General features: G+C 37.7%; 1 protein-coding gene across 1 annotated transcript in view; it reads right to left on the reverse strand.

Annotated features, from left to right (window-relative positions):
* Positions 1-15734, reverse strand: part of LOC124613910 (cadherin-23) — a 356576-nt gene that overhangs the window by 211425 nt on the left and 129417 nt on the right. Inside the window, exons 7-11 of the mRNA XM_047142660.1 lie at positions 13493-13665; positions 12626-12823; positions 4184-4322; positions 1050-1177; positions 402-529 (exon numbers count right to left, since the gene is read on the reverse strand). Of these exons, the coding sequence (XP_046998616.1) occupies positions 402-529; positions 1050-1177; positions 4184-4322; positions 12626-12823; positions 13493-13665 (766 nt within the window). The remainder of the gene's footprint in view (positions 1-401; positions 530-1049; positions 1178-4183; positions 4323-12625; positions 12824-13492; positions 13666-15734) is intronic.

Genomic DNA, 15734 nt, shown 5'->3' on the forward strand with positions numbered 1-15734 from the left:
TGTCCGCCACTCCCACCATACTATCCCTCCCCATCCCTGCCCCAGCCTCCTCCTATCTCCACCCAGTCGCCACTCCCATCATGCACTGGTGCTGCTGTTTGCAGTGTGTTTATTGTGCCTATCGCGACTCAGTATCTCCGCTATATGATGAGTAGCAACTTTCCTTCTCTGGTATTGTTACATTCCATCCTGGATTTTCCATTGTTATATTATGTATTCTTCTTTTATGATGTTCTACAGCTTTGAGGATGTTGTCAGTATTGATCTATGCAACAAAAAGTACATCTGTCTAATCATACTCTATAAATACGTTTCCCTAAATTTTGCAGTTTTAACATACCTAAACTTATTTTGCAGCAACTTAATTATAATTATATACACTTTTTCTTACGTAAACTTACATTTCAGAAACACTTCCTCCTAAACTGGTGTATCGAATACCTTGTGTTCCCAAATTACCAGAATCATCATCCAGTGCCTGGACCCATGCAACTGTTGTTCCTATAGCAGCATTTTCCTTGATAGATACCTGTCACAAAAATGAAACAGTTTAAAGACTGAAGAGTAACGAAAAATTATTTTATATAATTTGTTGCTACAGAGATATTGCAGCAAATTTTCATGGTATATATTCAATGAACAAAAAATAATATCAAAGAATAAAAGGAGGGAGTGGAGAATACTCCTAAGTCAAATATTAATCTTGATATAATGAGAGAGATGTGTACCTCTTCACATACCATACAAAATTTTATTGTAATAAAAGAGTGCTAGAACGAACTAAAATAAAAGAGTATCTTATTAGTCGCTCCTCCTGTAATTCATCAGTATAGTATAACTCCAGGGCATAAATTTTGATTAATGGAAACATTTATGTTAAATGTTAGATTATGAGTTGTGTAAGAGGAGGTAATTGGCCTTTCCCATAATGTAACTTGAAACATTCCACCTCTCTGAAGGCTCTCTTTTATGATGGGATTTATTGAACATGACGGGTGAACAGATGAATGAATAAATGAATGAATGAACACTGTATGCTTCAAACTTACATTGTACACTGCTTTTGTGAATTCTGGAACATTGTCATTCACATCTTTGATATGAACAGTCACAGGAACAAGACGATGCTTTGGACTGTACGGCACTATTTCCTTTGCTATTAACGTGAAGTGCATAACTGCAAAACAGAACAATGTGTAAATAAATTTATTCTGGTTGTTTGTAAAATCAACATTTTAACTCATTGTAAACAGATAAGAACTACTGCAATTTTAACTGAATTAAATTGGCCAATATTAGCAAATTAGATAAAAGCTGTGGCCATTACATGTCTCTGGTCATCTGATTCCTGGTAGGGATTAAGATGAGCCAGTGCATTGGGGCTGCCACTGATAACTAACTAATGTGAGACAGGCTATGTAGGGCTGTCTCATGTAACATGACAGTACTAACTGCAACTGAAGGAAGATGGTACAATGAGAAAACTGAACCATCATTAAACATCACAGGAGAAGTGTTACGTTACAGCAACAGTTTCTACACAGTTTGGTAATATTGGTCATTAAATTAAACTAAAAATAATCATAAATAAAGACTCTTGGCCATTTGGCTCACTAGTTCTATCATCCAATAACACTCAAGTACTATAAATCCTAGTCATGTGAAAAAGGAGCAGCAATAAACATAAAACCATTCTAATAGTGGGACAGTAGTGTACATTGTCACAATGGTAAAGAACACCTGCATTAGTGGTTAAGATTTTGGAATAACTTTTTGCCTTGATTCAACCACACAAACCCAGAAGATTTTTCAATGTGAATATTTTGGATGAAGCTTGCACTGAAGTAACAGCTGCATTAAAATAATTTGATTTCTGATGTGTTCAATCTTAGCCTGCCATCAGGAAATAAAAATATTACTTACATCCAAATTAGATTATTTCATTAATGCACTCTAGGGATGGAGAAAACCAACTGTTTAAAACTGGTATTTTCGTTCTGAATAACCGGCAATTTTCAGTATTTGTTTGGTATCAATTATAACAGGTAGTTTTTTTACTTATTACTGGGTATAAAACAGGTATATCAATTTGTCATAGGAGTGGTGCAAAAGTTTTTGGTTTTTGAATAAAACTCTTTTAAAAATGAGTTCAGTAGGACATTCTGTGGATTCTGAAAAACTATTATCATTTTTGAATGCTATTATTTCTGATGAAAGGAATCCACTTACAGATCAACACATTATACAACAAGTATTTATGATCAGATAGGACGATTAATATAGGCCAATGGATTAATTCAGTATTGTAATTTTAACTACTGTCATCTAATTGTTCCTGGTAAATGTTATATTTTGCCTAAATGTAAATTGTTCATTTGAATTTTTTCAAAGAGCATATTTTGTTTTGTCAGCATAAAATCAATTCTATTCAAATTCCCACTGAAAAGCAAAGACATACATATGATTAAAAAAATGGAGTTTTCGTTCAAAATAATTAAAGGAAAATAATGCAACAAATTTTAAACAAATGCTTGTTATTTGTCTGCTATTTTTATGAAACAGTAAATGGAAAAGGAAGTTACAGCAACAGTAATAAATTAAAAACTTAACAATTCATCACACTTTTTAATAACAGAAGTTAACTGATATGCTGTCAGTGTCTGTATAATATGCATTTATCTATCTGGGAAATGGACATCTTAACACAAAAAATAGAGTTCTCCGACTTCATTCTTGCATTTTAACACTGTCTATTCATAATACCCAATCAGTGCTACGATCCCAGATTACAATATGATTTTTGAACAGAGAATTAGAAAATTGGAATCAGTAGGAGAATACTTGTGAATTTTTGTAGTAATCGACCCTTCATTACTTTTTGAGAAAAGCAGTGAAAGACGCATGCACTAAGTTTTCTTTTATTTACCTATTTCATTTGATACTTCTCTCTCTTTATCTTGAAAAACACAATGTAAAAGTCTGAGGGAAACACAATGCAAAAATCTGAGAGAGTCTTAGAATTTTCCAATCTTTGTTCAGTGTTTATATTTATTGCTGGAAAAGATAAAATAAAATACTGAAAATTGATTATTTCAGAAACCAGTTATTTTGGGCACGCGAAACTGGAGATGGTAAATATTTCTATAACCAAAAACCGGTTGTTCTAGCAATAACCACCATTCCTACTGTGCACTGATTCAGCTTGTTATGTAACCACCATGGAGAAATTTTATCCACACTGCATATGATGTACATACACTTAATATATTCATAGGAGTCCACAGTAGAAACTATAAAACACATCCCCAGTACAAAGCCAGGATAGATAAATGTGTATTTGGAGGTCATAGTATGAACTATGTATTGGTATGTATTGTTGAGAGGTAAGGTGTATCGCCTACACTGAGTTTGTACTTGGCATATGTGGCACAGTTTCTGTTATAGTGTGATATTAGTTTATTACCTGTATGCATGTCATACATGTTGTTCAGTAAGTCTCTCTACCATGTATGTTTGTCTCATGTAATAAATAATCAGATGGTAATAAAATTACTATAATGCAGTTGAAATAACTTTCTCTGGAAATGAGAGGTAGTTCATGGTATGAGGGTAGTTCAGAAAGTAAGCTATGTTTGGTAATAAAAGGGAATCAAGTACAGATAAAGAAAATAATTTATTTCACAAAAATCTATAGCATTCACACTACCTTTCAACATAACCCCCATAATTTTCCAGGCATTTTTGAGTGCACAGTGAGCACGTAAAGATGCCTAGAAAATTATGTCTTCCACCAAGTTCAAGGGCCTGATGAGAAATTCTGCCTGACGTCATGCAGTCCACATAACATAACTGTTATGAGGTTCCTTCTTCAAGACATTTCACAGCCGCACTCTGAAAACCATTTTTGATTTTCACTGTGGTTTCCATTTCATGATCATTTGGGACTTACTTTCTGAATAGCCCACATATTTATTCTGCATGTAAATAAACTATGACTGAAGTGTAATAAGAGATAGAGAATGGAGGGAGGAGGGAGGGAGGGAGGGAGAGGGAGAGTTTGATAGTAATGATTACTGCAACTTACTTGTATTATATTTTTATCTAAGTAACATAGTATACATCAGTAAAATTGTTTATCCTACAATGTCCGCGTCATTAAATGCTCATTTTTTGCATTACATACCAATATTTTTTTCATAGTCAAGCTGTTTTGGATCTTTAACTCTGATCAGGAATGAAGCTTCATTTATACCCCTTGATGGTGTAACTTCGAAAATTCCTTCATCACCTTCCAAAAACATTTCAAATGTTCCATTATTTCCCTGAAATAATAGAATAATGCTGCAACTTAGCAAAATATAAAGCTTACTAGAATTAAGAAATGTGATATGTCTTGATGAGCTTCCATAAGCACTCTGACAAAACTGTTGTGAGTAAAGGGAAGAGAATAATGTGGTTCAAAGGCTAAATAGGTTAGTGCCAAACTATGAGGATCATTTTTAAAGTAAAAACCAATAGCGCATCGTATTCGTGCATCCTGTCACAATATGTCCATTCATGGTTGGCCTCTCTTGGCCAGTCTCTCGCTATGCCACAATTACATTTCACATTTCTGGCAGTGTTGGTTGTACAGTTATACTGCTTAGTTTGTCACCATGTCGCTCAGTAATGCCACCAATTGTGAAATGTGCTCAGTTATTTGGTTCTTAAATGCAAAACAAGTTTGTCCTGCTGCAATTTACCAACAGCTTATTGAAGTTTATCTTGGAGGTTTAATGAATGATGGAAATGTGTGTAAATGGTGTAGGCTGTTTAATGAAGGAAGGACAAATGTACATTATGAAGAATGATCTGGATGGCCTACTGTCATGAATGAAGACTTGACACAAAATGTTGATGAGACAATTTGCCAAAATAGGCAGTACAGTGTTGATGAGCTTTTACGACAAAAAATGTGTGCAACATGGGTGCCAAAAATGTTGACAGAACAACACACAACAAAGGAAATGGCATATTCTTCTCCCATTTTGGAATGATATCACAGGGATGTTGATACATTCTTGAGTCACATTGTGACCAGTGATGAAATGTGGATTGTGCGCTACACACCATGGAATAAAAGTCAATCCAGTGAGTGGCACCATTCAAACTCTCTGATGAAACCATGAAAATTCAGACAAGAACCTTCGACATAGAAAATTAGGGCCACAGTCTTTTGTCAGACTTTTTGCCAGTATGAATGGTAATAAATGCTGAGAGGTACTGTGAAACATTATTAAAGCACTATTCAAAATCACCAGCAGGGTCTCCTTTCTAGCAGCATCATTCTGCTTTACGACAATGCTCGGACTTATGTTGCAGCAAGAAAAAAGACACAACCGGACAAGTTTCATTAGGAATTTCTGGAGCATCCACCATACAGCCCTGACTTAGCACCATCAGACTTTCATCTGTTTCTTGGTGGAAAGTGCTTGAAAAATGATGACATGTTGAAAGAAACTGTTACTAACTGATTTGACGGTTAGGCAGCAGTGTTCTTTGATGCTGGAACACAAAAGCTGGTGCCACAATTTGACAAAAGTTTAAATGTTCATGGTGACTATGCTGAAAAGTGAAAAAATGTGCATATTTTAGTTTGTGATACAATTTACATTCATAAACTAAATTTCTCTTATTCCATTATATTAGTCAAGTACAACAGTAATCTCCACCCTTACAGAATATAGAGAATATTACTACAATTAAAAAGTGAGAGTTTTAGTATCACACAAAGCAGGAGTATTCTCATGCTTAAAAACAAAAAAAGGACCAATTTGGAATCAAGCAACATGCAGAGACAGAAAGACCTTATGACACTTAGAGATTTTGTTAAACATGGATATGTACAATGTATAATGTGTTGGTTAGTACTCTTCAAAAGGTTAAGTAGGATGTATATGATGATGTCCTACTAGCTAACAGGAAAAATATATGCAGCATATATGAGGAGCATTATTTCAAATCATATTATATATAGTGAGTGACAAAATTGAGTTTGATACAGTTTCATATAGTTTCAGAAGCGATCTTCCATGCTGTAAAGTCAGATTGTAACAAATTGTATTCACTAAAAGTGTAAATAGTTCTTGAAAACTAGATGCTGTTTCAAATTATTCAAATCATGTTCAGTCCTCTGTGGTGTGTTTCAAAGTGTATTGTATCCAACATTACTTTGCTCAGCTGGGTATACTGACAACAAGTACACATTTCTTGACAAAGCTAGATGTCAGTAATGACAGTTATCTCTTACTTGTCAATTTCATGTAAGGGAACAGCTTTTTTGCTTACATAGGAAAAAAATGGTGTAGGTGATAATTCAAGAGGAAACCAAAACAGAGAAAAGAAAGCCAAACATGCACATCAAGTTAAATTTTCATACAGTAGAGTGAGAGAAGCAAAGAAGATTGATGCAAATAATTTGCTACCTAAATGTTTTGGTGACGAAGGGAGCATAGGAGATTTAGATTTTTATGCTAATATCTTTGATCCAGTTGACATGGGAAGTCACAATAAGGAAGAAGTTAGTATGTCAGCTTGAGCTTGCTTGGAAGGACTGAACAAAATTTGAAGAGAAACCAGCAGTGTGGCCATTCTGAACAGTGTATAAATCAAAATGTTTAAGCTGAAGATTTAGATTTCGGATTGACTGCTGTGTTATAAAACACAAACAAGCATTTAAATGATACAGTATATCATTAAAGAATTATAACAGAAAGACATTGTAAATTGTATATCAAAATTATTCATGTGAATATTTTTCTTGTGTAATAACTTGGTTTTCAATAGTAAGATGTTAGTTTGATATAAATCATATGAAAGTCAATTGGCAGCAAGAAGGATGTTATGAATACTCTATATACTAGAATGTTTCTGTAAAAAAAAGGTGCTAAAAGATGATGGTATTCTACAATAATAAGAAAATAATTGGTTGCTATGTATGTACCTTATCAAACTTTTTTATTTGTATATTTTACAAATTACTGAACCAAAGCATATTAAGTTCAACACATTTTCCTCAAATTTGAAGAATACAATTCCAAATTGATATCACTTTTTCATGTATCTAAAAGTAAGACTCAAACACAATAGCCTCATATTTTACAAATGTAAAAATTTCACATGTTGGGGGTAATTGGTTTCTCCCCTCTCCCGTAAAATTTTGTTTTTTGGACATAATACAATTTGAAATGATGTTCCTCATATTAACGAAGATCTTAAAAATTTAGAACAAACACTCAGACTTTAAATACTGGTAAACCAGAGGTATGAAAATCAGCAAATCGAAGAATATAAAAATACGAGCATGGTTTGAAAAGTTCTCTGAATGAAATAGAAAAAACATACTTACATCACTGAAACTTTCTTTTTCAATGTAGTCTCCTTATATATTAATGCACTTGGTCCAACAATGTTCCAGGGCCTTGAACCCATCTCAAAAATGAGTTTCCTCCAGGCCTGCAAAATAGTTGTCAACTCCAGCTAACAGTCCTTCGTTTGAAGTGAATCTTTGTCCATCAAGAAAAATTTTCAGTTTTGGGAAGAGATGGAAGTCAAGTGGAGCCACATCAGGTGAATAAGGCATGTTTGGAAACAATTCATACCTTAGTTCATGTAATTTTGCCATGGCGACGGCAATGTGTGGAGGTGCACACTTGTCTTGATGGAAGATGACTTTATTCCTTGCTAAACCTGGCCTTTTTTGCATATCTTTGTTGCAGTTTGTCCAGGAGGTTAGCATAGATTCTCCAGTAATTGTTTGCCCAGTGGGGAGGTAGTCTACAAACAGAATCCCCTTCGCATCCCAGAACACTGATGGCATGACCTTCCCTGCCGAAGGAATTGTCTTTGCTTTCTTTGGTGGCGGAGGATCAGCATGTTTCCACTGTTTGACTGTTGTTTTGTCTCTGTGCACCCAAGTTTCATCAGTGGTCACAAACCGGCACAAAAAAATCTTGTTCGTTCCTCCTAACATGGACCAAACATTGTTCCAATACATCCATTCTCATGCGTTTTTGATCCAGCATCAAGAGTCGTGGCATCCATCTTGCAGATAATTTTTTCATTTCTAATTCTTCAGTTAAAATGTGATATACTCTTTCAGATGACATCTGGCAAGTGTGAGCAATTTACACACTTTCAATCGGCGATCCTCCGTAACCATTTTGTGCACTTTTGCAATGATTTCTGTAGTAGTGACACATCTTGGCCAACCACTGTGTAGATCATCATCTACGCTCTCCCAGCCAAATTTAAATTCATTTGTCCACTTGGCAACAGCTGAATATGAAGGAGCATAGCCTCTCAGTGTATTCTGGGAATCGGCATGAATGTCCTTTGCTTAATTACTGCTCAAATCTCAATTTTTTCTATCTTAGCAAATCACTATGCAGGAACAAGAGCATTGATGTGGCATGTGTTTACAGGCAACAATCTAATGACCCTCCACCACACACCGTCAGGTGGCTTGCAGAGTATGGGTATACCTGTGGTAGAGTGGGAGGTCGTCTCAAGGTGTGTCAGGGGGTGAAAGACATTCTGGAGGGCTGAACGGAAGGCCTCTCCAGTTTGTCTGACGAACCGGTTTCAGGCTCTGTCTCAGGCTGATACTGATCTTCGGCCTGACATGGCTGCTTGTCCTGTTCCAGAGGTTGCCCCTCAGTCTGCAAGATTCGGGCGGTCGCAGAGGGTTGGCTTACTGGTAGTTGGGAGCTCCAACGTCAGGCACGTAATGGGGCCTCTTAGGGATATGGCAGCAAGAGAGGGGAAGAAAACCAATGTGCACTCCGTGTGCATACCGGGGGGAGTCATTCCAGATGTGGAAAGGGTCCTTCTGGATGCCATGAAGGGTGCAGGGTGCACCCATCTGCAGGTGGTCGCTCATGTCAGCACCAATGATGTGTGTCGCTATGGATCCGAGGAAATCCTCTCTGGCTTCCGGCGGCTATCTGATTTGGTGAAGACTGCCAGTCTCACTAGCGGGATGAAAGCAGAGCTCACCATCTGCAGCATCGTCGACAGGACTGACTGCGGACCTTTGGTACAGAGCCGAGTGGATGGTCTGAATCAGAGGCTGAGACGGTTCTGCGACCGTGTGGGCTGCAGATTCCTCGACTTGCGCCATAGGGTGGTGGGGTTTCGGGTTCCGCTGGATAGGTCAGGAGTCCACTACACGCAACAAGCAGCTACACGGGTAGCAGGGGTTGTGTGGCGTGGGCTGGGCGGTTTTTTAGGTTAGATGGCCTTGGGCAAGTACAGAAAGGGCAACAGCCTCAACGGGTGCAGGGCAAAGTCAGGATATGCGCGGATCAAGCAGCAATTGGTATTGTAATTGTGAACTGTCTAAGCTGCGTTGGTAAAGTACCGGAACTTCAAGCGCTGATAGAAAGCACCGAAGCCAAAATCGTTATAGGTACAGAAAGCTGGTTGAAGCCAGAGATAAATTCTGCCGAAATTTTTACAAAGGTACAGACGGTGTTTAGAAAGGATAGATTGCATGCAACCGGTGGTGGAGTGTTCATAGCTGTTAGTAGTAGTTTATCCTGTAGTGAAATAGAAGTGGATAGTTCCTGTGAATTATTATGGGTGGAGGTTACACTCAACAACCGAGCTAGGTTAATAATTGGCTCCTTTTACCGACCTCCCGACTCAGCAGCATTAGTGGCAGAACAACTGAGAGAAAATTTGGAATACATTTCACATAAATTTTCTCAGCATGTTATAGTCTTAGGTGGAGATTTCAATTTACCAGATATAGACTGGGACACTCTGATGTTTAGGACGGGTGGTAGGGACAGAGCATCGAGTGACATTATACTGAGTGCACTATCCGAAAATTACCTCGAGCAATTAAACAGAGAACCGACTCTTGGAGATAACATCTTGGACCTACTGATAACAAACAGACCCGAACTTTTTGACTCTGTATGTACAGAACAGGGAATCAATGAACATAAGGCCGTTGCAGCATCCCTGAATATGGAAGTTAGTAGGAATATAAAAAAAAGGGAGGAAGGTTTATCTGTTTAGCAAGAGTAATAGGAGGCAGATTTCAGACTACCTAACAGATCAAAATGAAAATTTCTGTTCGGACACTGACAACGTTGTGTGTTTATGGAAAAAGTTCAAGGCAATCGTAAAATGCGTTTTAGACAGGTACGCGCCGAGTAAAACTGTGAGGGACGGGAAAAACCCACCGTGGTACAACAACAAAGTTAGGAAACTACTGCGAAAGCAAAGAGAGCTTCACTCTAAGTTTAAACACAGCCAAAACCTCTCAGACAAACAGAAGCTAAACGATGTCAAAGTTAGCGTAAGGAGGGCTATGCATGAAGCGTTCAGTGAATTCGAAAGTAAAATTCTATGTACCGACTTGACAGAAAATCCTAGGAAGTTCTGGTCTTACGTTAAATCAGTAAGTGGCTCGAAACAGCATATCCAGACACTCCGGGATGATGATGGCATTGAAACAGAGGATGACACGCATAAAGCTGAAATACTAAACACCTTTTTCCAAAGCTGTTTCACAGAGGAAGACCGCACTGCAGTTCCTTCTCTAAATCCTCGCACAAACGAAAAAATGGCTGTCATCGAAATAAGTGTCCAAGGAATAGAAAAGCAACTGGAATCACTCAACAGAGGAAAGTCCATTGGACCTGACGGGATACCAATTCGATTCTACACAGAGTACGCGAAAGAATTTGCCCCCCTTCTAACAGCCGTGTACCACAAGTCTCTAGAGGAACGGAAGGTTCCAAATGAGTGGAAAAGAGCACAGGTAGTACCAGTCTTCAAGAAGGGTCGTCAAGCAGATGCGCAAAACTATAGACCTACACCTCTGATGTCGATCTGTTGTAGAATTTTAGAACATGTTTTTTGCTCGAGTATCATGTCGTTTTTGGAAACCCAGAATCTACTATGTAGGAATCAACATGGATTCCGGAAACAGCGATCGTGTGAGACCCAACTCGCTTTATTTGTTCATGAGACCCAGAAAATATTAGATACAGGCTCCCAGGTAGATGCTATTTTTCTTGACTTCCGGAAGGCGTTCGATACAGTTCCACACTGTCGCCTGATAAACAAAGTAAGAGCCTACGGAATATCAGACCAGCTGTGTGGCTGGATTGAAGAGTTTTTAGCAAACAGAACACAGCATGTTGTTATCAATGAAGAGACGTCTACAGACGTTAAAGTAACCTCTGGCGTGCCACAGGGGAGTGTTATGGGACCATTGCTTTTCACAATATATATAAATGACCTAGTAGATAGTGTCAGAAGTCCCATGCGGCTTTTCGCTGATGATGCTGTAGTATACAGAGAAGTTGCAGCATTAGAAAATTGTAGCGAAATGCAGGAAGATCTGCAGCGGACAGGCACTTGGTGCAGGGAGTGGCAACTGACCCTTAACGTAGACAAATGTAATGTATTGCGAATACATAGAAAGAAGGATCCTTTATTGTATGATTATATGATAGCGGAACAAAGACTGGTAGCAGTTACTTCTGTAAAATATCTGGGAGTATGCGTGCGGAACGATTTGAAATGGAATGATCATATAAAATTAATTGTTGGTAAGGCGGGTACCAGGTTGAGGTTCATTGGGAGAGTCCTTAGAAAATGTGGTCCATCAACAAAGGAGGTGGCTTACAAAACACTCGTTTGACCTATACTTGAGTATTGCGCATCAGTGTGGGATCCGCACCAGATCAGTTTGACGGAGGAGATAGAGAAGATCCAAAGAAGAGCGGCGCGTTTCGTCACAGGGTTATTTGGTAACCGTGATAGCGTTACGGAGATGTTTAACAAACTCAAGTGGCAGACTCTGCAAGAGAGGCGCTCTGGATCGCGGTGTAGCTTGCTCGCCAGGTTTCAAGAGGGTGTGTTTCTGGATGAGGTATCGAATATATTGCTTCCCCCTACTTATACCTCCCGAGGAGATCACGAATGTAAAATTAGAGAGATTAGAGCACGCACGGAGGCTTTCAGACAGTCGTTCTTCCCGCGAACCATACGCGACTGGAACAGGAAAGGGAGGTAATGACAGTGGCACGTAATGTGCCCTCCGCCACACTCCGTTGAGTGGCTTGCGGAGTATAAATGTAGATGTAGATGATGTAGATGTAGATGTAGATATATCACATGAACAACTCGTTGCGCTAGTGCTGACATCTCATGGTGATTCTGAGAACTTTTCAAACCACCCTCATACATGACATCAAAAATTTAAAAATAAAATGTGTGTAGATAACATTTTAGGCAAAAATGCTTAAGACAATAGAAAATATGCTTTTGAGATAAATAAAAACGAGTGGTCGTAAACAAGTCATTTAGGGAGAGAACGATGAAACAGTCTGTCAGAATGATCACCTGGCTGTAAAAGCTAAGGCACTTCTGAGAAGAGACTAAAAGTGTTTACAAGCAGTAAGCTTGTGGCTGTGGGAAAGCCTGATAAACATCTCCATTGGACCTAAAGGAATAGCAATAAAGAAATTTTAACAGGAATTAAGACAGACATGCAGCCTTCTGGCTACACGAGATGTGTGAATGCAGTTGTTACTCTGATGCAGTGATATTTATGTTACTTTACCTGATCGTGGTCATATACTTCTGGAACACTGTCTTCAAGGAATGTGACGGGAGTGTTTGATTGAGCATTTTCAACTACTTCACATATGTATTTCTCACTCCTGAAAGTTGGTATTTCATCATTAACATCTGTTACAATCACTGTAACTTCTGTCGTAGCTGAAGGTGCTGGAGATATTGATGAGGATTCTTCTTCTGCCTTGAGGATTAAGCATGGAGGCATATTAAACAGTGTATTATCACATAAAACTAATACAAAAAACATCTATCATCCATGTAGTAAACAAAAGTGAAGAAAGGAAACTATTCTCCTGGAGTTGACTGATGTGTAGAGCATAGAAAAATGTGGCAGCAAAGACATGTTACTACTTTAAGTACACACAGTCACACATACAGACACCCAAATGTGATCACATATGGTATTATCTTTGAAATGTTACTTTTATGTCATGGAGAAGACAAGAAACTGAATAACAGAAATATGCACTGCTACATTACTTTTTTGCTTTCTGAGCAGCTTTTAGACTTTTGATCTAATTAATAAGTATTTATTTTCCTACATTATTGAATAAGTGACTTCTCGTAGTTATGTTTACATTGTACATAGATGAGTTACTAACACACTATTGAAATCTCACAGCTTCTTTTAAAAAAGTACTGATATGTAAAGAGAGGAACAGAATTGGACAAATGAAAATCTCTTTAAATTCTGTGCAAAATGTTTCTCAAGAACAGCAAGCAGAAATGATGTCAGTAAAGTTTACATCATACACTAGCACAAATCTCTTAAAAATAGGTGAACACAGTAGAAAGTGAAAGGTAAGTAACGACTAAGGTATACCTCTGGTACAAATGTATTATTACTTACAGTGACTTCCAGGATGTATGCACCATTACTGTTTAATGGACTTTCTCTATCAAGCTTCTCTTTTGTATAGACAACACCTGTTGCAGAATCAATTGCAAATGCATCAAGAGTTCCTTTTTCTAAGGAGTAACTTATTTTGTTATTTATTCCTCGATCACCATCAACAGCTTTAACTGTAAAGTGAAACACTGATTAAGAAACTAATAACAAGATTACTTACAAAATGAGAAGGAACCATACCACCCATGTATGTTATGGTTGTCCACTGTATTACGTGCTTCACTAAAATTGTTAAGCTGTTGATTTGATTTTTGGGGGCATGTAGTGTTTGCATTAGTTGAAATGTTTTGGGTTTTGGAAAAAAGTTCATCAATGGTTCACTCCGTATCTGGAAAGTAGGAAGCAGAAGGTTTTCCTCCATTGTCTACAAACAGGGAAGTGTTTTGAATATGACTGGAGTCACATAAAATGAGGGGCACCATAGGGTTCTGTCCTTGGTGTATATTAGTGATGAACTAACAAGGACATGATTAAAAAATGGTTCTCTTTGCAGATGAAGCAAGTGTTACTGTCAGAGATGTGGAAGGCAATGTAAATGCTGTAGCCAATACAATAGTCAGTACATATGATTAACACTTAACTGCAACAAAATGCAGTGCACTGTTCTCTGATACAGAACTTTTGTAAACGTAAAATATTATTGTCCCATGGTGGTCAGGCAGTCAGTGATGTTGATCATTTTTAATTCTGAGGACTGAGGGTAGATGGAAAGCTTTCTTAGGAAGTAGCGTGTTCAAGATCTTGCACAGAAAGGTAATGCTGCTACCTTCACTAAATGAATAATCTCCACTGCCACTGAAACACAGAGGTTTGTTTACTTTATTCATTTTGCTCTGTCACCTTATATGGTGTTATATTTTGGGGGACAACCCTATGCACTCACTAAGAATATTCTTAGCCCAGAAAAAGTTGACCAAACCAATGTGCCATGTTAGTTTGCAAGCTTCACAAAGGCTGTCATTCAGGTATCTTAAAATCCTAATTCTGTCATCCCTGTATATATAATCCATCATGGGATTAGTTGTTGACAATAGTAAGTCATTCAGAAGAAACTAAAACACTCATTTGTGGAAACTAGATTGGGAAACAGTGTGCACTAGAATAACACTTCTGCAAGCATTCTACAAACAGATATGCACTATTCAGCAGGATTAATTATCAGTAGGCTTCATCATATTTGAAAAAAAATTTTGACTGATAAATCCCAAGCATTCAAATTTAAGCTGAAAAGTTTCTTTGTGGCATACACCTGTTTTGTACAGGAGTTCGACACAGTAGTTCAGAAATTTTCTTTCTAATGTGTTATTTATAAGTATACTCTCTCAAAAATTTATTTTTGTGGCTTATTAATTCTAAATTTTTTTTGTTCATAACTTTTCTAGTCAGCATTCTGTAAACTACATACTGACTCAGTCCACAATCAAGGATTTTTGGCTAACATGGTCCCAGAGAATGTGACAAAATAAAGTTAGTGCTGTTAAATGTCATTGTTGATTATTTGGTAGTATTAGCGTGTGTTAGAGTGATAACTACTGAAATTATAGAACCTGCTACATCAGTTTTTTTCAGTTGTAATAATCCATCATTTGTTGCACTAGTGTCTTGTAAACAGTTTCCTTTACAGATGCACAGTAATCCTTCCAACAAGTCCAAGTCTTCCGTAATACTGATTTTACTTGTCATATTTCATATCACATCTTATCGTTATCCCTAAATACTTGTTCAATGTTACATGTTCAAGATATTCACCAGTAACCTGGACTCCCACTCTCTGGGTTTGCTGTCTGTTTTGTGAAATAAGTGCTTTAAATGATACTGGTTTTCTTGCTGGGAGTTACAAGAGCTTTTTCCCAGTCTAAAAAAAATCATCATTTGTGTTGCACATGTAGTCTGCCATCCAAGTGTCTGTTTTCAGTGTATCGTGCACACCTGACCAATGTAGGGCAAAATTACAAATCTGCACTTTATTATAAGTAGAAGAATATGCAGCTGGTTTTATCAAAGGATTGGTGAAGTGTCTTGGTTAGATCCTTCTATCTGCTTCAACCCAGAGTGCCCCAATCAGTTCTTGGAATGATGCTGTAAATTGACAGCTAACCAGAGCAGCTCACCACTGGTGCTGCCCACCGAAGGCTTGACCTGCCACTGCTGTCCAACACCCCTGGTGTTGGCTTCCAGTTGG

The sequence above is a fragment of the Schistocerca americana genome, chromosome 4, assembly GCF_021461395.2.
Source record: "Schistocerca americana isolate TAMUIC-IGC-003095 chromosome 4, iqSchAmer2.1, whole genome shotgun sequence".
NCBI lineage: Eukaryota > Metazoa > Arthropoda > Insecta > Orthoptera > Acrididae > Schistocerca > Schistocerca americana.